The 22,335-nt window shown below is 40.2% G+C and overlaps 1 protein-coding gene across 13 annotated transcripts in view; it reads left to right on the forward strand.

The window, feature by feature from the left end:
• Positions 1–22,335, forward strand: part of chl1a (cell adhesion molecule L1-like a) — a 51,494-nt gene that overhangs the window by 17,596 nt on the left and 11,563 nt on the right. For 9 of the 13 annotated variants that reach the window (XM_080898161.1, XM_080898162.1, XM_080898163.1 and 6 more), the window contains exons 2-24: positions 264–426; positions 791–899; positions 999–1,186; positions 1,289–1,411; positions 3,378–3,548; positions 3,889–3,927; positions 4,075–4,186; positions 4,292–4,473; positions 4,611–4,745; positions 5,271–5,411; positions 7,108–7,219; positions 8,252–8,415; positions 8,732–8,897; positions 9,244–9,368; positions 9,537–9,641; positions 11,673–11,870; positions 12,010–12,080; positions 12,190–12,412; positions 13,235–13,350; positions 13,773–13,977; positions 14,180–14,302; positions 16,071–16,256; positions 22,076–22,138. In XM_080898161.1, the coding sequence (XP_080754287.1) occupies positions 345–426; positions 791–899; positions 999–1,186; positions 1,289–1,411; positions 3,378–3,548; positions 3,889–3,927; positions 4,075–4,186; positions 4,292–4,473; positions 4,611–4,745; positions 5,271–5,411; positions 7,108–7,219; positions 8,252–8,415; positions 8,732–8,897; positions 9,244–9,368; positions 9,537–9,641; positions 11,673–11,870; positions 12,010–12,080; positions 12,190–12,412; positions 13,235–13,350; positions 13,773–13,977; positions 14,180–14,302; positions 16,071–16,256; positions 22,076–22,138 (3,139 nt within the window). In that variant the 5' untranslated portion in view covers positions 264–344. The remainder of the gene's footprint in view (positions 1–263; positions 427–790; positions 900–998; positions 1,187–1,288; positions 1,412–3,377; positions 3,549–3,888; positions 3,928–4,074; positions 4,187–4,291; positions 4,474–4,610; positions 4,746–5,270; positions 5,412–7,107; positions 7,220–8,251; positions 8,416–8,731; positions 8,898–9,243; positions 9,369–9,536; positions 9,642–11,672; positions 11,871–12,009; positions 12,081–12,189; positions 12,413–13,234; positions 13,351–13,772; positions 13,978–14,179; positions 14,303–16,070; positions 16,257–22,075; positions 22,139–22,335) is intronic. The other 4 variants (XM_080898165.1, XM_080898157.1, XM_080898160.1 and 1 more) reach the window with 1 other exon arrangement.

The raw sequence follows: 22,335 nt of genomic DNA on the forward strand, positions 1-22,335 counted from the left end.
GAGGAATATTTTCTCATCATGACAGAGAACGACCTCTCAAAGAAATATGATTTAAACCATGATAGAACATTTCCTTTAAGGCCTACTACTTGTTCCAACCTTGCCAAAAGGATATCATGGTCAACCGTGTCAAAGGCTGAAGTCAAATCCAATAGAACTAAGCGCCCAGAGTCAGCGATTAGAAGAAGGTCATTGAAAACTCTTTGTAGGGCTTTTATGGTTGAATTACTGAGCGTAGGACTTCTGTTTTCTGACTCTTACAGGTCCTCTTTGCCTTCCAAATTACAAGTGACAGCAGTTGACCAACACATTCTCCTGATCTCTGTTGTCTCCAGTGGAGGGTGATGACTTTGGCAGGGAGCCTGTCGCTTCGTCTGCTTTTGGCCTTGACCACCATGGCCTCAGGCCTTAATATCCCTCTAGAAGGTATGAGTGTCATGACACAAGTGCTTACTAGTTCTTACTTGTGCTGTGCTGAAATATGAAGAGTCATTTAACACAGTTAAATTCACATGGAATGCCTGTGCTCTGCTTCATGTGAATACCGTAAGATCCACAGAATCAACACTCATTTTTACGGCTTTTTAAAGCTAATTGACATAAACTGAGTAAGAGTAAGTTTGTGTTTATTATTATTATTATTATTATCATTGTGTTTGACCGTTCAAGGCTTTATTTGTGCAGTATGGCTGGCATACACTTGTGTGTATTATATCTTATTTACTTCAACAACTTTAGTGTTACCTGTCACCGTTCAGTAACGATTTTTGTATGTGGCTTTATTTCATAGTGGAACAGCCTCCGACCATAATAACGTATACATCAGGTCCCATAATTGTACTTCATTTTGACATGGCCATTACTGTCAAGTGTAAAGCCCGGGGCAATCCACCACCAGAGTAAGTGTTGTCAAGTGACATGAGTTGAAAAAAACAAACAAGCCAAACATTGAAGCCTTGATCAGTTGCATGGATGTGAATCGTATTTTGCTCTAACAGGTACAGATGGGAAAAGGATGGCCAAGCATTTGTCCCCCCAAACTTCCAAACAATCAGAGCAAACCAGACAAAGGGCTTACTTGTGCTTCACAGTGAGGACATGTCCAAGTTCGAGGGAAAATACAGATGCTACGCATCGAACAAGTTGGGAACTGCTATGACAAATGAGATCGAGATTAAAGCTTTCAGTAAGTAATCTTTAGATAAAAAAGATCAAAACCCAGAATTTTGCATTTCAATGTCATCACTGTTTTGTTTTTCATGTTGTTGAACATTTGCTTTTCAACTAGGTATCCCTAAGTTTCCAAAGGAAACCCTCAGTCCCATTGTTGTTACTGAGGGAGAACCAATCACCCTGAAATGCAACCCACCAGAAGGTGTGGCCCCACGTCTTATCTACTGGATGACTGTTGGTAAGCCATGAGGCGGTTTATCATTTTTGTGATTTATATATTGCGTATTCCAGTTTATTAATTTGTTAAAAAGAAAAAACAACTCTTATTACTGCTTCAAAGCAGTTTTTCTAAAAGTGACTGGGGGACAGCTGAACGATTATTACCCCACTCCAGGCTCGCACTCATGTTTGTGGTGAACCAGATGCTGTATTTAATGCAGTAATAAATACAGCCCCAGCTTCTCCACAGGAACTTGGAGCTGTATTGATCACCAGGGTCTCCACAAACAGGAGTGTAAGATTGGAGAGGGGTGACTGTTCAGCTGTCCTTCAGTCCAGTCATAGCTCTCCTTCACCGGGTGGAGCTGGCTATGCAAGACCAACCAAAGGTCCACAACACTACAGTATCACTGCGTCTAGGCAGGATTGTGATATTGAAGCATTCAGTCATAATGGTAGCTCCTCAACATTGGGGCGCCAGCTGAGTGCATAAACTAGATGTCTAAATCTACAATTTCTCTCATACTGAACTGGATTATTATTGCAGCAGTGCTTCATCAGTAGGCTGACCTGCCTAATGATAGTCTATCAATGAACATTTTTCCAGGAAAGTCTTTAAAAGCACTGCTTAAAAGATCACAGCAACACTCAAGCTAGTGTTTTAATTTTTCCTCAATGGTTTGTAGATGAAAAAGGAAAAAGGCACACTAACTATTGTATTTTTACATGATAAAGCCCCACTTTTTAGTAAAGTTGGTCATATGTTCTAATGAGTGCTATTGAAATTGTTCAAATAGGCACCCAGAAATTCAGGAAAAAGGAGTAGTGTCTCAGGAAGAGCTTAACCACATGCTTTGATCTGCTTTGCACACTTGGGGCATAAATGTGCCAACCACATAATATAAAGATTCCTGGCTTCCTAATTTTCCACATATCCGGTCAATTACAGCATAATTGTCAGTGTGGTCAAATGACTACTGCAGTCTATTACTGTCTATGATTGACATGTTGCATCTAGTAGTTTGGAAGGTGTTTGACGTAACAAAAAGTACTTAGTTTAAGCCATGCCTTCGCTGTTCCTGAGTTTGTTATTGGACTTGCACTGTGGAGCGCTCAAAGCTGGGGTAGTTTTAGATAGTGTGAATCTCTATCTGACTGCACCAGAAAATCCCCACAGATGAATGTGGCTGGTGACACATTGTATCCTCCGGCTATCAGCAAAGTTAGCAGTGACAGTAAAGACAGTTCAGGTAAAGGTACACACTTGAGGTCCAAGTGTTTATTGCACATCGGGGTTCTTTTCCCTCCACCACCGCCAGAGAAAGTGATTCACTGTGTATAAGGTCACCTCAGTTGTGTCTGAAGTACTTCACTGAAGATCCTCAACCTCCTCCAACAAACCTGACTGATGTCAGGAAGAAAAAGTTAAGAGGCTTTCAGCTGCTCAGAAGGATAGATCCAAAGCCATAGGGCAGAATGAATGAAAACACTTGTGCAGAGCTGTTGTTTTATATTATGTTTCAATCTGTTTTTTTTTATTAGTTTCTTGATACAAGATGCAATGTGGAATCGAAAGGCTGCCATTAAGCTTAAAAAACTAAACAGATGTTGTCCATCTGGTGACATCTCTGTGTCTGCTTTGCGTCCACAGTTGTGCGTGTCACCGATCCATTATTGAAATACTGGCTATATATACCTTATATTCTGTTGCAGTGCACTTATGAGTTCACCAGGTCTTTGCAAGAACACTCTTTAGAGAATAACTTCCATATAAGATATTAGGCCACACTGCAGTTAATTTTCAGGCATGGCTGATTTGACGTGTTATCATCTAAAAAAAGTCCCTCTGATGCACCCTTTAAAAGTTTCTGTCCAATTGGTGCCTTCTTATCAGCCAACATGAATTTCCTAGGCACATGCTATGAAGAGTTACAATTGTTGTAACAGTGATTTCACATTATTTATACAACTATGTTGTTTTCCAGATCTCCAGCACATTGAGCAGAATGAGAGGGTTTCCATGGGAACTGATGGCAACCTGTACTTCTCTAATGCCTTAAAGAATGACAGTCGCCAGGATTACGGTTGCTTTGCTGCCTTCAACAGGATACGCACAATTGTCCAGAAAAACGCCATGGCTGTCGTGGTCAAACGCTGTAGGTTTATGACAAAATCTCTCTGGCTTGGAAACTGCACTGTAGCTCACTTGTTTAGCATTTTGTCAATATCAGACCTGCAAAAATGTTACGTGTGGTACATCTCATCTTATCACACAATCGAAGATGACCAAATCACTACGACTTCTTCAAAGCAACTTTTGATCTTGTAATGAAGCGGGGCTTGCCTTGTCATGTTAATGCTGAAGGAAGTTTTTGTTATGACTCAGACTGATGACTGATATTGCTGATTGTGTAACTTTTGTTGGTGAAAACAAGCCAACACTCTTACTTCCAGTAAAATTGCTCCTGTATTTTATTATGTTTTTTTATGTTCCAGTAAAACCTGCCAATGACTCTTCAGAGAGCAGCCACACTCGTGAGTGATAACCACACATCAAAGCTTTCTTTCATATTATCTGAACAGCCACTAGAAATTGACAATAAAGTGTGTGTGCAGTTTAGAAAATAAGTGGATAAAATTATACATCAGAGCAAGAAATGATATTGTCTGCTTTCGATGCAGCTGTGGCCCCCCCAGCGAGAATACCCAGCCTTTTGCTGCCCTCTGGTGTTCAGACTGAGAAGGTGTTGTTGAAGGGAGAGGATCTACAGCTCGAATGTATACCCGAGGGATTGTAAGTGCACATTCTGTATCATCGCTTCTGCAGTCATGTTGTCACCATATATAAATAACCCTTTTGTTCATTATGGTGTTAACATGCTATTGTCTCACAATCTAGCCCTACACCATCTGTGAAGTGGATAAAAATGGGAGAAGTCATGAGTCCTCGGGTAAAATTTAACAACTACAACAAGCTGTTGAGCTTATCAGCAGTGGAAGAGAGTGATGAGGGGAAGTACATGTGCACAGCTGAGAACTCTGCTGGGAAGGCTGTCCACTACTTTGATGTAATAGTGGAAGGTTAGTCAACATCAGGAGCTAATTACGCTTCTATTTGTGGGCACATTTGTTTATTTGCATCAAAGAGAAAGCTCTTGACACGTGGATGGCTGTTTGTTTTATCTGAAATCATCATGACTCCTCTTAACATCTCCCAGAGCCACCAAAGTGGCTGACAGAGCCTCCTCAGAGCCAGCTCACTGTGATTGGGTCTGATGTGCACATCAAGTGCTCCGTCAGTGGAAAACCACAACCAGCAATAACGTGGAGGAGGAATGGAGTAATGTTCAGAGGTGAGTGAGAATAATTGTTGATGTGGTTTAATTCCTATTGCGCCTCCGGGCAGGAGGGCAGTGCAATGAGCAGCTATCCCTGACGTCAAGCTGGAGTAATGTGACAGGCAACAGTCTGCTTAGTGTTTGAAATGATGAGATAACAGATTTTATTTTTCTCCTTCAGAAGTTGAAAGGCAAGGTATGCTGAACAGAAGCATGCGCTAATTAAAAGTAGTTGGTGCCTTCTCTTGTACAGTGTCTGAGTAGGAATCATTTGTTTTGAATTTTATTAAATTTCTCAAAAGGAAATGTGTTGTGGCAATGTGGCAATATACACATAATTATGTGGGTTTTTAAAAGGTTATATTAAAGAGAAGCTGCTATCTGACTCTTATATATTTAAGTTGTATTCAAAACATCTAGATTTTTTACAGATTTATCCAACACTGATGCTGGTGCTATCCTGAAAAGAACATGTTGATATATTGAGTTGCTTTTATGATGATAAAATTGGTAATTTATTTATGTCTGTGTTGCTGTCAGATGACCCAGATAAGAGGATGCAAGTGTTTGATGACACTGTGATACTTTTCAATGCCAAAGCAGAGGACAGTGGCGTCTACCAGTGTGAAGCCTCCAATAGACACGGAAATATTCTAGCCAACGTTAACATCGTGATCATGAGTAAGTTCTGTGTTGTAGTGCTTTACCTAAAAAGTAGCTCATAATATAACATCTTATAATAATATGCTATAAGGAACTGTACTGGAAGCCAGTTTTCTTTAGCCAGTCTCATTATTTTTGCTGATAGAGATTGTTTTCCTGGTATGATTCATAAGAAGAAACACTTACACCCACTGCTTCATAGCCCTGAGATTTTCTCCAGTATCTTATCATTGTACATCTAAGATCCACATCTAATCATTATTTGCCTATTAGGGTGAATGTAGAGTTTTCTTTCAGCTGAAGTCTGAGTGGACTTCCATTTGCTGTAGTATTCTTTAGAAATGATAATGGAGCCTTTATCCAAAGCACCTCTTTTCTTTCTTTCCTCTCATTCACACAGTGGTGGCAAGGAGCTCTAATGCAAGCGTAGCCTGATCATCAGGAGCAATTTCAGGGTTCAGCGTATTGACTAACTGCAGTGTAACTGATTTCTTAGTTATTTGAGTATTTGTTATGCTTAAATGGTTTAGATCATTAAGCACATTTTAATATTACACAAAGATAACCCCAGTAAATACAAATGTAGTTTTCAAATGATCATTTTAAAAAGTTCTTCAAAGATACCTGGAGGAAAAAGCAACTACTGGTCTGTGCCAGTCTTAGCAGCAAGAATTGCTTAGGTTGGACAGCCTTGAATAAAAACTCCTTTCTTAGATTATCCAGTTTTTAAGGTTGAGTAACTAATTTACTACATTTTAACACTTGGTTAATGTTAGTTGTTAATATTACTTCTAAGGCATGAGTCACCAGGAGACATTAAAGGACCAGTGTGAAAAATTTAGCAACACTTTAGGAGGAATTTGTAGATTTCAGCCAAATAAATACATAAAATAAATTAAGATTATTCTAATACTTATTATACTTATTCAGTAAAAGGACTACGTGTTAGAATCCCTGATAATGCTTTGCTTCAAATGGAGAAAATCTTGAGGGATGGCTGTTATGAGGAAAGGCAGCCCAGAAACTTTACCAGCGAAACACATCGTTGTGTGCCTCAACTTCACACGTGTTTCGGTCTTTTACCCAAGCTAATCTGCCTTTTTTTTTTTTTACCTTCCTTGGTTAGGGTTTAGGGATCTGATCTAGTTTTCTACAATTTTCAGTTGCTAGTTCCCGGACTCACTGAATGATCTTTGTAAGTTTTGGTCTGATACAACATCAAAAACAATGATAAAACAGCATATGTGTTAGAGTGGACCTGCCTTGTGTCTCTATCTTCACATCTGGTTTCAAGACCGCAGGACACCAACAGCATTTTGTTCCTTTTAGCTATTATCTTAGCTGCCTCAAATGACCAAAATGCGGTGATCTTATATGTGCAAATTACTTTCATGATCAATTATCAATCACGAATATGTGAAAATTAGAAAAGTCATTCGAAAGATGGAACTAAATTTACTGATGATGAAGATCACGTCCGTTTAGTTTGTGTCCATTAAAGTATTGTTTAACAGGCAAATAGTTTTATCTCTACAGTCGTGTTTGATCCAGCTGTGGGGACTTGACATAACTAACTGGTGTGTATCTATGGATTAGGGCACAGGACTGAGAAAGATCATGTTCTTGGATCAGTAGAATTGTGCAGTGTTACCAGAGCCTGTGATTATCTGTATTTTCTTTGGCATTTGAGTCAGCTCCTTCCTCTTGCTTTTAGATATGGCTCCGCTTATACTGACAGAGAACAACCAGGAGTATGCTGCAGTAGTAGGAAAGGAAATCACCATGAACTGCAGTGTTTTCAGCTCTCCACCATCCAGCATCTCTTGGTAAGTAGAGCTGGGTTTGTCTTAACAAGTAAGACAAGCAAGCAAGTTAAAAGCGTCATTAGTAATTTACACTTGCCTGCCTTTTAAAATATAAGAAATAGCCACTTTTACATATTAATGTGGAAGAGTGTAAAGAGAAGCAGTCTAAAGAATGAACCCGAGAGCACTATCACAGCAGTGAGTCATGCTATCACTCCCACACTGCTTCAGGTGTCTGTATGACACGCTGTGATGTTGACACTTATGTCTGGTTAATGAGATAATCATCTTCTGTTCCTTGAAATTGGGCAACATGAATCCCATTTACTATCACTGCTGCTCAAAAGAGAAACAGACAGTCCGAGGCAAGACACAGACGATGCCACAAATGCCAAATATTAAGATAGAACTTGTCATTGTAGAAAACCTGCGCTTCATTTCTAATCAGCAACCCTGTGTGTTGCTTTAATTAAGTAAACTGTGTAGCCCATCTGTTAAAGTTTAGTGGTGGTCTTGGGAGCTTGAAAAACTTCTTCATCCCAAGGATAAAGGAGTGCTTGGAGCTCTACACTGGAGAAATCAAACAGCCACTCCACAAACAACATAGAAGAGCCACCTCCACAGGATGAGACTCACCTGTACATTTACACCTAAAGGACAAAAAATATTTTGAGGATGGCAAAGTTCTCATTTTTGCATCAAGATGGTTTGAAAAAGGAGTAAAGGAGGCCATCTTTGTCTGCTGTGAATGACCATCGTTGACCTACATCAGCCACCTACAACGCAGTCCTTTGAATACTTCAACCCCCACTCACACCTTGTCTCAGGTGACCTCAATAGGTCACATGATAGGATCTAGTTGCCTCCTATTTTTCAAGCCCTTAAAAATAAAACACGGAATAATATATGACATTCTTTAAAGTCGCAAAAGTGAAAACACCAGACGCTTTCAAACTCTGAACTTGCAGCAAATCGGCACCTTTTGATTTGCATTTGAGGTGTTGGATAAGTTGTGTGGAAGCGCCAAGTAAAGTTGAAAACTTTCTCTCCTAGGACCAAAGATGAAAAAGCCATCGAGGGGGAAGGTTTCCTTGCTTTTGAGAGCGGACAATCATTGAAAATCATTAACGCGGAAAAAGGTGACAGCGGGAAATACATCTGCGTTGCGAGTAACATGGAGGGCTCGTCGGCTGTCACTGCTGTGCTGGATGTGAAAGGTATCTCAGCAACATAATTACTGCTTTTTGTAGGCAGGGATATTCGTAGTCGCTGCGCACAAAGGTAAAAAGAAGAAAAGAAGGAATGTATTTCTTTTGAATATTCTGTGCTTTAAGTAGTTTAATAAAGCTAGGCAGTCTCTCTCATATATATATGTTGAATGTATGTTGAAGGAAGTTCCAGCCATAAACAGTCATTTATGAAATCAATGATTTGGCTCAATTTCAGAGACTCACATTGCTATTTAAATCAAGCTGGGCTTGTGAGGATTATTTCACTTGTGTTTTTCCCCCCTGGTTTTTGTGTTATCTTTAGACGCTACAAAAATTGTAGGTCCACCTCAGAACACGCAGGTTGACAGTGGGAAGTTGGCCAAATTGATGTGCAAGACTGAATATGATGCAAGTCTGCAGGACACGTTTGAGCTGGTGTGGAGAAAGGAAAACAAGGAGATCCCACTTTCCTCTGAGAAAAATTCCAGGTAACTGGTTTTGCTTTGATGGTGCTTTTATGCTGATGCTCTTACTGAGTAGAATAATAAATTCATCAATATAAACTTTTATGTGTATCTTGATCGGAGGATGCATTTTGCTGACATATTGTCTGCTCATCTCTATTTATCGTTTAACATGCTACGGTTTTAGTTACAGACATTAGAAAGTTAGGCTGTAGCATCAACCAGTGCACTTACTGGATAATAAAAGGCTAGCATGACTAAATTATGCATGGCTTTAAATTCTCTTTTATTATGCAGCTTTGGTGGAGGGGCCTCTGCTTGAGAGGTGGATTGAAATTACTTACTCTGACAAATCTTCACTTATGTTCAGATACTCTGTGAAAGGTGCCATGCTGGAGATCATGAATGTAAACCTGAGTGATCAGGGAACATATACATGCACTGCTAGAACAAGCCTAGATGAGGACTCTGCCACTGCAGTACTCACTGTACGGGGTAAGATGAATTATGTATGGTTAAATATTTATCGCACATTTTTGGAAATGATTTGGCTTCAAACAGTTAAATAAATATTCTGGTATTTGTTCATTAACACATTTGAGATTCTCTAGATGTTTTAGTTATCACGTTGACGGTTGACGGCTCTTTTGTTCTGCACGGCAGATGTTCCTGATGCTCCGATAAAGTTAGACCTGTCCGAACTTGACAGTCCAAGGAATGTTGTTTTGTCTTGGATACCTGGAAGCGATCATAACAGCACCGTAACAGGTAAAAGTTAATGGGCAAAAAGCAGAAAGCCTGGAAGAAGGTTTTTGTGTATTGTTGTAAATACTTGTTAATAAAGATAGGATAACAAAAAAATGGAACGTGACTGAATACTTTTCATTTATTAGTTACTTTTACATGTAAGACACACCCTAACTGAACAGAGTATTCAATTCAGTTCAATACTATTCATTTACATAGCACCAATTCACAATAAGAGTCACCTCAAGGCACTTCATGCTCTAAAGTAAAGACCCTGCAATGTTAGAACACAACCCCAACCATCAGATGAGAGTCCAATATCATTGTCTAGTTCTGCAGTTCTTTAGCCTCGCCACTGGGAAAAAGAATCGTATAATGCATAATCAGTAAACAAAGCATATAAAATGCATGCACACAGCTGTAGTGCCTCCATAGTGTAGTAGTTTGCACTTTTGCTTGGTAAGAGAAAGGTCACTTGTTTGATTCTAGCTGAAGACACAAAACCCTTTGGTATTGCGTCAGGAACACCTCCAGTGTAGAGCTCTGCCAAATCAAAACATCCAGGGCGATTCGATGTTGCGACCCCTTGTGACAAGGGAGCAACTGAAATTAGCATTCAGGCACACCTGTGCTGTACGTGCATGCACTGACCAGAGCCCGAGTATGCGGACTAAAGCTGCTTCACAGTTGGAAAAAAGTCTGCAGGTTATTATTAAAAACTGAAATTGTTTTTTCGATGCAACTTTCAAGTGATTTACTGCAAATCACTGAGCGTTTTCATGCTTCCCGTGTGAAAAAGAGATTTAGTTGATGCTGTGATCACTTAAACAAGTGAAGAAAGCTGCAAAGCGCTGAGAATCCCAGCAGGGGAGCTTGTCTCTCATTTAGGCTTCAAAAGGGAGGGTGAAATTATTTTTGGTGGTAAGAACTTGTATGGGTTCATCAGTGTTGTGTTATTAATATTCTTAGCTGTGATGGTTGTTACAGTGGGGAAAAAATGGCTGTTTTTTGTGACGGAAATCAGATAAATCTTTTAGAACAAAAAGCATTTTCAATCCCGTGATACTCATCAATAAGTGTTAATATTTAACAAGGATGACAGCATTTTTTCTTAGAAGAATCTTTCATTATAGCCATTTTTACTAGTTTCATTCTTCCTTTCTTTCTTTTTTTGTATCATTTCTAGGTTTTTTGGCACATAATCACCACCTGTTGATCAGGAACAACATAACGCCTTTTTTTTAACAAAACAAAAAACCCCCAGATTATTTACAAAGTCACCCACAGGCTCATGGGGGCGCTTTCAAAAGACACACAAAACATTAGCAGTAAAAAAAACCTATATACTACATATCTATACAGAGTTTATTTAAGTGCATGCTAATGAACATCATAACCAAAAATATAGGATTGAAAGAAAACTGTAAAGTAATGAACATAATTAGTCTTTAGGAAGATAACAAAATCAGAAGCGCAAAAATATACAATGGACAGGAGGCTTTTAGCTCTTTCTGTGATGTGCCAATTTGTCCTTCTGATCGCTGTTAATGACAGCGTGGTAAAGCGCCTTCTCACTATCCCCTTCAGCTCTGGCCCTAGCGTTAATACCACTGTCAGTTCTTAATTTAATAAATTCAAATTAGAGAAGGTAGCACAACCCTTAATCCTAGAAGTTTCGTGGCACAGAAAGGGTGATAAAAGGGGTTAATATGAATCGTCTATCTGAGAATTCATAATACCACCAGAAATCCTTTTCTCCCTGGTACTTTTTTTCTTACTCACATTGTACTACACTAATGGTCCCTGCCTCCAGGTTCATAATTAGAAATGCATGAGTGGTATTGGTAATCTCATTTAACACTCATATAAGATAATGTTGAATTATTCATTTATCAAGGAAGGGGTAAATCAGCACTCATAGATACTGATCGGCGGTGTAGATAACCTCTCTATATGATATAATCTAAGCAAAAGTATAAAAGCCTAATATATGCTTTTAATAATCAGTGTCATTGTCACAACTGCGTGTGTCCTCTCTCTTTGTGAGCACAGAATTTGTAGTGGAGTATGAAGAGAACCGCTGGGAGCCTGGAAGGTGGAAGGAGCTACAGAGAGTCACCGGTAACCAAGCAACAGCTGAGCTAAAACTATACGGGAACCTTAACTACCAGTTCAGAGTGTATGCTGTTAATGCCATTGGACCCGGACCCCCGAGTGAGCCGACTGAACGACACAAAACACCCCCTGCTGGTGAGACCAGCTCCTATTTATTAAAAATGTCTCTCTGGTTATGTGTAACATGTCAAAGCATGCAAGTTTTAGTATTAAAAATGGCATCTTTTTTATTCTGCAAAAAATGATTTATACCAATGCACACATGTCTCCAAAGCACCCGATAGGAACCCAGAAAACATCAAAATTCAAGGCCATCATCCTCATCAAATGGAAATCAGTTGGGAGGTATGAGAATTGTTTATTCATTTAAATTTAAAAGACTTGTTATCTGTAAGAATTTTCACTAGAAGTTGTTATAGGATTGTAACAATTTCTCTGCACTGTCATATTGTAGCCGCTGTCACCTGTTGAGCGCAACGGCCCAGGCTTTGAGTACAAAGTGAAGTACCGCCAACTCGGGGTGGAAGATAGCTTCACGGAGCACATGGTCAACAGATCTGTGTTTCTCGTGAACAACACGCCCACCTTTGTCCCCTACGAGATTAAAATCCTGAGCAGAAACAGCTACGGCTGGGGGCCAGAGCCTAAGCCTGTTACAGGTTACTCTGGGGAAGATGGTGAGTAGTATGTATTAATATATTTCAGCGTACGATATAATTACCTGCAACTGACTTCATTACAACATACCCCAAAGCTGAACTGGCATATTTGTCTGTTGGTTTTCTTTTAACTCTGAACTTCTCGTGTTATGATTCTTTACCGTGTTCTCAGTTGTCTTTTGGCATTGTCTGCGGGAAAATGTGTCAGGTTAAGTTCTTTTCTTTTTCTCCCCCCCTCCACTTACCCAAGGTTTTAACCCTGTGCAGGTGGTGCAGTAGTGACTTTTCCTTCCTTTTGTAAAAGGAAAAACAAAAAAACACCACTGCTAGCAGGTGGCAGATAACCTTTGTAGAGGAGAGGGATGTCAAATTTCCACTTCTGTCTCAGAAGCTGTTGGGGATTTGATAGATCACGACACGCTTTGCGCTGTAGGCCTACTGAGGCACGAGGGCTGCTTCACTTTCCAGTGTCTGCCGTGCTCCTGTCGTTACAGTAACGCGTAGAGTAGAAAATATTTACAGTGCCATTTTGTGTCTGGTGTGGATTTTCCCCCTGCTTTCAGTAGCTAATTTGCTTCATTTTGCATGTAGCTCAGCATATTTTCTGTGCACTTTCTTGGCTTTTTATACCAGCACCAATGTTTTGACTCATCAATTCATCAAGCAACAGAACACCATTCCTCAGCTTAAAACACTGTATTAATCTAACAAGGTTGATGTATTTTGTAACTTTCTGCAACTACAAACATTTTATTTTCAATATGTTGGGAAAAAAGTCGGAATAAAGGTCTGCTGTTCACAGACTTTCTGTGTTTCTCAACTTCCTCCCACCGTCTTTAGTTCCTACTGCGGCACCACGGGACATTGCTGTGGAGGTGATCAACACCACTGTTCTGAGGGTTAGCTGGACCCCAGTTCCGCCTGCCACGGTGCGAGGTCGCCTGGGTGGTTATAATGTAAGTTGTCAGCTTCTCAAACATCTCTGCATTTTCAATTCCAGCAAAGGAACTTCAAACAGCAGCGTGTTTTTCTCGGTATTTGAAAATCCTCCAATGTCTGCTTTCTGAATAGCGCGCTTTTTCTGGTGGAATGATTTTTGTCATTTGGAGGACAAACTCTAAAATGAGATCTCTGCATGTACTCTCATCGTGACAGCACATTTTGAGAGTTTTACTTTTGGTTGGATATAATTTTTAAACATTTTTTAAAAAATTATACCCAAATTTATCATTTAATGAGTTTTAATGCTGTACTTGTGTTGAAAGTTTGAAGGATGCACAGTGGCAAAGTAAAAGAGTGACAAAAAGATGTGTGTGTAAAGGAGCTCTTTCATTATCTTACTGTCCTTCTTGTTGTTTTATATTCCACCCTCTCACAGGTTCACTGGGTGAGGAGAAGAAGTCTCCTGAATCCCGACAAGATTTTAGATTTGAGTCACTCCATGTCCTTTTCTGGAAACAGAAGTCATGTCATTGTGCCAGGACTCGAACCTTTTTCTGAATACAAACTCACTGTTTATGTTTTCAACAAGAAGGGCAATGGACCCAAGAGTGATCCGGTGACCTTTAATACACCAGAGGGAGGTGAGGTGATACTGTGATCACACACGCTAAACAATCCATGTTTCAGGCGTTTATGCACACGTGCTGAAAACTGTACAAACTATGAATTCAGCTTTAAAATGAATTGCATCCTTGTGACAAGATCGGTTTTAGATCAGTGTGTTTTTCATCCCAGTTTTTAAAAAAATGTGTGCTTATCTTACCACTGTTGTTGTTTGTGTAGTTCCAGAGCAAGTTACCGTCCTTACTTCCTCCATCATCCAGAGAGATTCAGTTAGGCTGGAATGGGCACAGCCGCCAAAGTCAAATGGCATCCTCACCAGTTACCTCCTGCAGTACCACCTCAGTATGTAAACACACCACACTTTGTAGACCTTTGAACCTACATGAGGTTTTCCATCATAACAGAGTTGTCTCTGCTGTAACTCAGGGCTTTGTCTGTAGTGTTACAGTGGGCGAAGTGTAAACAGTCGTTCAACAGCAGCGTCGGTAAAGGGGACGCAAGAGAGGAAAAGATTATTAAAGAGAGAAGGAGGTGTAGAGGGGGTGGATATGTGATACTACAGCTTCGATTTACACATATGGAGGTTTAATTTCGATTTAAAAAACATTGTTGCATACACTATCATCTGCACATCACCTTTTCCCTTCTAATCTCGTGTGGCGTCGTCCCAGACAGTAGGTGGCACTGTGTGACACTGAACCCTCCTCCAGTCTGCAACGGCCTAATTGTTTCAAGATACTTTAGCCCGTGGCTTGACACTTTCCTCTGTGTTTCTTATCTCATATCCTCCTGCATGTTTCCTCCCAAAAGAAGCATTTAAACCAGTGCTCTATGTGCCTCTTGTGCTATTTTATTTGTATTTTTTTTTTTTTGCATTTATCACTCAGAAGCTTTTCTTTTTGCAAAAGAAAAAGAAAAAGCACCTTTATGCTGTAGTACAGTAAGAATGGACAAGTGAGTGAGGGGCTTTCATTACACTCTCTGTTTTCAAAGCCTACACTCTCGTTGGCTGACATTTCTGAAGTCTTTTGTGTAAAATGTGAAGGCAGAGACAGCCCTGTGCCGCCTCCAACAGCACCCACAGAGTCTGGCCAGCTCTTCAATACACTCTGTCCCTCTATTTCTGCCTTTTTTTTTCCCATATCAGATGTAAGACTTTACACAGTTATTCCCACACACTGCAATCTGTGGGTGTGTTGTTTTTTTTTTTTTTTAGTTGAACTGATTCACCATATCACTTAAATGAAAATTTGGTTCCTATGAATAAACAATATATGTTGCGCTGTATGTGCAGTATCCTTTGGTTTCCTGACAGCACTGTGTGATCTGTTGTCGACAACGTAAAATATCCTGTGCTCTCTACTGCCGCTGCAACCCCCCCCCCCCCCCCCCCCCCCCCCCCCCAAAAAAAAACCCAAACATTGTTTTTGCAAAGTGGTACAATGGGCTTGGCACATCAGCTCTCACCTGTGGTTCGGTATTGGCACAGTAATGGCATCACTGAGGGAGGTTTCAAAAGAAGTGTTGCTTTCAGCAGTGCACACATACTGTACTTTGATCTATAATGCATATTTGGTGATATGTTGTGCTACTTGTGATTGTAGCTCTTCTGGTTTCCTTCTACTGCTTCCTTATGCATTCTTCCCCCTCATTGTCTTCCTTCCCATCACTTGTTTTTGTAATTTTTTCTTCCTTTTACGCAGAGTTAAAAAAAATCCCTTCATAGTCTCTGCTCGGTTACCACTTCCTATTACTTTTCTCTTTTCTCATCTTCTCCACCTCCTCTTTTCATCCGTGCCCTGCCACTTGTTTACACCCCCCCCCTCCTCTTGAGCTCTTTATTTCCCTCTTTCATCTTCTCTCTTCTTTCCTCATAATGTATTCCTCCTCAGCTTACCTGTCACAACATGTATCTGCTATATTCACTTCCTTCATGAGACAGCATAAAATCTCTTCATCTCTTCCTTCCCTCGACCGCTGACCCTCATTATAGCCGTGTTACGCTAACCTCCCACACGACCCAGCTGCGATGACTTTTTCTGCATCGATACATCGTAGGCTCGCTCTCAGCACGTGAACCGACCTGACCATCTTTCTTCTTCGTCTACAGTTAATGAGACTGCACTCGAGGTGATTGATTCCAAAGAGATCAACATTACCGGGGCTGACACCAACCATTGGACACTTCAGGGATTAAAGGGGGACAGCCTTTACCGCTTCGACCTCAGAGCGTGCACTCGAGCAGGTTGTGGGCCTCCACAGGCCGAAGAGAGCCGAACTGATTTTCCAGAGCCAGGTGAGCTAATGAAATGCATTTAACTTGGGTGGTAGTGTGCCTGTTTATTGGATTAATATATGAAAATCCCACAGATAAAACACAGCACTGCTGTGATGTATTCATTCATACAAGGGAGAAACATCATTATTAAGGCCAAAACTACTTTGTATAATTCAAGTGAGTACAGATCAGACTTTGAAGAGGTCATACTGTCATTTTTGTGCATACAAGCTGTGTTTTAAAAGAAGGGATTGTCCTGATAGTGATATTGGACTTAACTGAACTTAGAAACCATCTAAGAAAGATGAGATTGGAAAAAACCTGTGTGTTGAAATATTACTTCCTCTCTAGAGCCTCACTCATCACAGCTTAACCTCTCTAATAGGAGTGTTTGTCAGACACTGTTTAACAATCTAGCACCAGTTTTTGTTTAGTTCAGCAGAATATAGTAATATTTGTAGTAAAATCCACTTTGAAATCACATCAGAAATTTGTGATATTTTCATGCAAAGCTGAGAACAACTACATTTAAATCATTAAAAAACACAAGGTGTAACAATTTCAAGGTCAGCAATAAAACGAAAGGGCAATTTTACAACATTTTTAGCTCTGTTGTACAAATCCTTCAGTTGAGAATGTCCTTCAAGATACTAAGGTGGGTTTGATGTGCTTGTCTAGGGCAGAAATGTACAAATATGTCTGTGGCTCAAGGACTAATTGGTATTTTGATAGGGGGAAACATGACATTGTAACTAACTAAAAGTGTTAGAAGTCAGATTGTTATTCAGAGCAAATGTTTCTAAAGGGGCTAAAACACTGCTTGAACTCAGATGTATCCAAAACACAATCAGGCAGACCAAAAGAGACCACACCATCAGAGGATCAATACACGACGCTTTGTTCACTGAGAAAATGAGAATTAATACATTTGCTAACTAAAGAAAGCGAGACCCCTATCAGAAAAGTCCTATCAAAAACATCTGTCTTGTTGTGGTCTTAGTGGATCATTAATGCGTCTCTAAACCAATTCTCAGGAGGGGAAACGAAGCCAAATACTTGGGGTGGGCTAAGATGTGCCAGCACTGCACAGAGGATGACTGGAAACAAATCCTATTTGCTAATGAATCCCACTTCAATCAGAAATGTGTATGTATGAAGAGAAGAGAGGATGAAAAAGCAGTTTATCAAACCCGCACCTGCATTGCATCAACTCCAGATGACGTAGCACTCCAGCATGACATGCTGTACTCTGTGGTTTGCATCTTTGTGGAGAAGGCTTCATACCACTGAAGGATAATGAGCCCAACACAACTCAAAGCTTTGTAGAACTACTTGAATACTAAAAGAAGCTCAAAAGCCATGGAGCATCGAATCATACCAGGTTATCAGGCTTTGCACCAGCTTGTCCATTCCAGCTCAAGTGCACAATGCCATTAAAGCAAAAGCTGGGCAGAGCATTGAGTATATTACAGAATTCTAGAATTTATGTACATGTTTTGAAGATTAAACTTTTTACCCAAATTTATAAGCTCATATCATTTTTTAATGAGAAAAGCTATATTGAACGCGAAGCAAATGCAAAATAGAAGTATCTTCACAAGCCCCCTCAGACTGTAAATTATATATATAAGATGAGGGAGCTACTGTAACCGAAACGGGCAAATTAAGTGTCAAGCTGCTGCCTTAAAAAGCTCGGTGAAATTGCCTCCCTAATGTCCTTGTAAATGCTTTCCGCAGTTTGCATATAAAAAGGTACATCTCCAGTTTTCGTGTGACAGCGGCTGTGAATATTCAACAAACCTGCGAGCAGAGGATCCGAGTGAACCTCCAAGTCTGCGGTTTAGTCTTGAGCCAGTTAGAGTTTAAAAGCAAAACGACGATTTGGAAATTTTGAAAGGATACGCTGAGCATATTGAGTGCAGCTCATTTAAAACCGGAGCGCTGTGGTTCCTCTTTTTGACTTTGTTTTGAAGTCTGGCGGCGGACGTGTGCAAATATTTTATGCTTTAAAGACTCTTTTAAATAAAGCGATGTGAGAAATTACAATAATGTGATTAAAGAGACTGTAAGTGAAAGCAGGAATTAAGCTGGTGCCACTTTGCTAACTAAGAAATGCCTGCACCCTCACAAAAGTCTTAGAATTAAGGGCTAACTTGACTCATGTTATACCAAATGAATTTATCAGAGGAGCCAGAAGTTGTAGACTTGGAGCAGATCACTTGCTTAGCCTTGATGTCAGGTAGAAGCAAATCAGTCACATGAGAGCATAATAAAGCTTATATTTGACAAAAAATGCTCACTAATTCACAAATAACTACACAGATGGTGGTGGCTTTAATTTATATCTTGAATAAAATCCTCTCCACGAGCTCCTCCTTCTAGTGCTTAGCATCCATTTGCTGGCTCTGCATATTTTGATAAAAGTTATTCAGTCTTCCTGAGCTTTTATGCTTCCTTTGAGAAGCTCTGCATCTTGTAGGTGGATGTCCGGCCCGAGAGCCATTAGATGCATTGTTTGTAAATATGGTTGAGTAGAGGCTCGATGCGGAGAAAAAATAGCTCTGTTTGAGAGAGCTGTCCTCGGGGCACGTTAGTCACAATGCAGTGGAGGAGATTTATGGAGACCAACAGCACAGAGCAGGGGCAGAGTGAATTTAGAGACGTTAACGGGGAGTGATGGAGTGACAGCAGGGCAAAAAAGAAAGATGAATGCACGGGAGCTAGTGAGGTCAGGCGCTGAAGTAGTCCTTTTATAGTTCACCTTTTTGACTGAATAAGCTTTTAATGCCTCTCACCATTTAGCTAGGATAAACAGCTGCCTGCCTTGAAAATATTCTGGACAAATCACAGAGTGACATGTCTGAACTACAACAATTACGCAGACCCGTGCACGCGTCCACATGTCTGTGCTTGAAAAGTTTGCAATGCCAGTGAGTTTCTGGAGGGCAAGCCAAAAAAAGGGGGGAAAAAAGGGTAAAAGAATGTGTTGAAACATGAGAAACACGAGCAGGAAAAAAAACGGGAGAAAAAAACAAAGCTAACAGCCACAGAGAACAGCGTGGCACACAGTAGGAGAAATATCTATTTTTCTCCATCAGGTCTCAGGAGATAACAAAGGAGCAAAGATAAAGCAGGCTGCAAACTTGACAAAAAGCACAGAGGAGCACATGCCTCAAAAGTCACACAAAAATAACCAGTTTCTCTGGAGATTAAATTATTGCTCCCCGACACAGCACTTGAACACCTAAGTTGTTATCGGCAACAAATTTGCTAATGGCTCGAACGCATCTATTTATTTACTTTGAGTTTCTTTAGAAAAACAATCACAGTCTGAACTTATACCTCGGATATCTATGTACACCCCCCCCCCCCCGGCTATCCAGTGTTCAGTCTGCAGATTTTCTTGTTATTTAATCTTTTGCTTGCATGCTGCGCTCTGTTTTTGGATCCTGGATATTTTAATGTAAGCTCAGGTAGCGGCACACTTAATTCGCACCAAATGATGTGAGAGATAATACATTCAGGAATTCACCGCATTCACAAATGAGGTAATATGTGTGCCACAGGTAAAGATACCTTTTTTCCTCCCCAGTTAGAAATTCAAACCTTGTTTAAATTCATATAACTATGAATAATGTAAACATGCAGGGCTGGTTCTAGCTGTTTGGTGGGCCCAATGCAAGATGTGTGTGTGTGTGTGTGTGTGGGGGGGGGGGGGGGGGGGGGTGCGGCTAGATTGGTAAATCTAAATTCAACGATCTCCGGTTGACCGAGAAAATGATAATAAAAGGTAAACTGTGAGGCTCCAGGTGCTGCATTTTAATCAGAAAAATTATTGTTATTCTTTTAAATTTAAGAAACGAAATTCTTCAACATGAGAAAACAATAAAACAATAAGTAAATAAACTGGGCTGTGGTCCAGATGAACACAAACTAAATGAAACCATTACTTGGAATGAAAATGTAACCAGCGTTCTTGCAAATGTGCGGACGGCAACACAAGATGAAAACAAAATAGCATATTAAAATGCAATAAACGAGCATCTGTTTTGAAGTGCAAGTAGTAAAACCACAGGCAGAGCAGTGTTTATGTTGCAGTTTAAAAGGAACCGCGTGTAACTGTGAACACAGCCTTTATCATCCACAACATGTCTGCTTGCTGACATTTTTTTAGCAAGGCGGCTCAAACACTAGCTCCCCTTTCCACCTCACAAGCGAATCTACATTGTTAACAAATGCCTTACCTTTACCCTGTACACATTACTCATCTTCATTTCCCTCCTTTTTAAATTTTTGGGCTCAAGCTGAATCGGGATAAACCCTTTCGATGCCATTCAGCAATCACTGTTATTCTCCTGCTGAGGTGATGTGCGGCTGTCGACTATCCCATCATACATGCCGACACATCACTCATTACCTGACAGCTGATGATGAGGAGTTTGAATTACCCCACAAACACAAGGCGCAGCTTCGTTTTCTTTGTAGCTTAGTTTGAGGTTATATCCTACATTTAATACTTAATTGCTTCACTAAACACATGAAGAGTTTAGCTGGCTATAAATAAAGACAGGTCATTTTAATTGAGGCTGAGCATCTGCATCTGTGTATTCCATATATTTAAAGAAACAGCTCTGAAATAAACAATGCAGCATTTCAGACATAAAAGGGTGAAAAATGTCAAAATTGTTAAATAACCTCAATTAACCAATAACTATATTGCTAGCTATAATTATATACTTTGCTGGTATTGTTGCTGGTGCTTTTCACCTCTCCAGATGTTATCCTCTTCTCTGTTCTCCATGGAAACACCTCTGTAGCACATGTTTAGCTTCATCGTATGAAGACCAGCCCTCAATATAAGGGACTAAATTATAACACTGGTTATTACCAAAATAATTTTTTATGTTTGTATGTGCAAGCGCTTTGTTTAAAATGACGAATTAGAGAAACCAGATCAAATTTAGACAAAAAACAGGAATTCAGTCATTTTTAAAAAACGAAAAATATTTGTGTTTTCTTGTTTTTATTTGCTATATATGCACGTATCATCACTAGAATAAGGTTATTAGTAATTTTCCGTAGGTAACTGTCAGAAAAAAAACATAGGTGTCATCTTTTGGTTGCACAGTGCCCTCTAGTGGTGCAGATGTCAACCAGACTTCAAATCCAAACAGCACTTGATGCAGCTACACACACAGAGCTTGTATATGTTTGTGAGAATGCACTTTTGTTCTCCGGTGGCCCTGCAAATGTGTCAGCATGTGTTTGTGTGCCTGGTCTATAAACCTTAAAGCGGGATTTTCATAAACATGTAATCTTCTGCTTCTTCGATTTCTTTTTATCCCTCTGAAGATTTGTCCCAGACTCCAGCTGTGGCCCCTGCTCAGAGCAGTATGTATCACCGCCTGCAGCTGGTGTAGCTAGCCAACATAGAAGTGGTGGTAGAGACAGACGAGGTTGTAGGCGTGTTGGTGTAGCAAGTAGCTTTCCATAGCCTCAGCAAAAACATGTCCTTTATAGTTGTACAAATATAATTTGGGTGAGTCCTGTATACCACTTCGGGAGAGACAGAAAGACATTTCTTTGTGCAAATCATTTGCCGGAAAGTGACAGTTGTGGTTTAAATTTGCAAGTCAGATTTATTGTTGTGCTGCAGTTACAGGGTGTCTACCGCGGTATAAGTTGTGCTGTGCTTGTGCAGTTACTGCCATTAATGCAGTTTTCCCAGTCGCTCTAACAAATTCCGCCTTTATGTAGTCTCGCTTGTTGCACAATATATTAGACTTGACAGCTTTTGTAGAAGGAATCTAACATCTGAGGTTTCTCTTTCATTCCAGGCTACAACTGCTCTCTCTCTGTTCCCAGCTCTATCTCAGGCAATTCTACTCATCCTCCTTTAGGTATATAGCTCACACTCACACATGCACAGCCAATATTAAGCCTGTGAGCTCGTCTTGATGTACTTGAACTTTCAAGTAACAACAGTATTCGAGGCATGGAGTTGTTTCAATCTGCTCTGATATCTACTCGTGGTGGTGGGGGGTGCGCCACGAAATGCCATCTTTATTTAACGTAGAGGGAAAACTAGATGTCACTC

The sequence above is a fragment of the Rhamphochromis sp. 'chilingali' genome (genome assembly GCF_963969265.1).
Source record: "Rhamphochromis sp. 'chilingali' genome assembly, chromosome: 12".
Lineage (NCBI taxonomy): Eukaryota > Metazoa > Chordata > Actinopteri > Cichliformes > Cichlidae > Rhamphochromis > Rhamphochromis sp. 'chilingali'.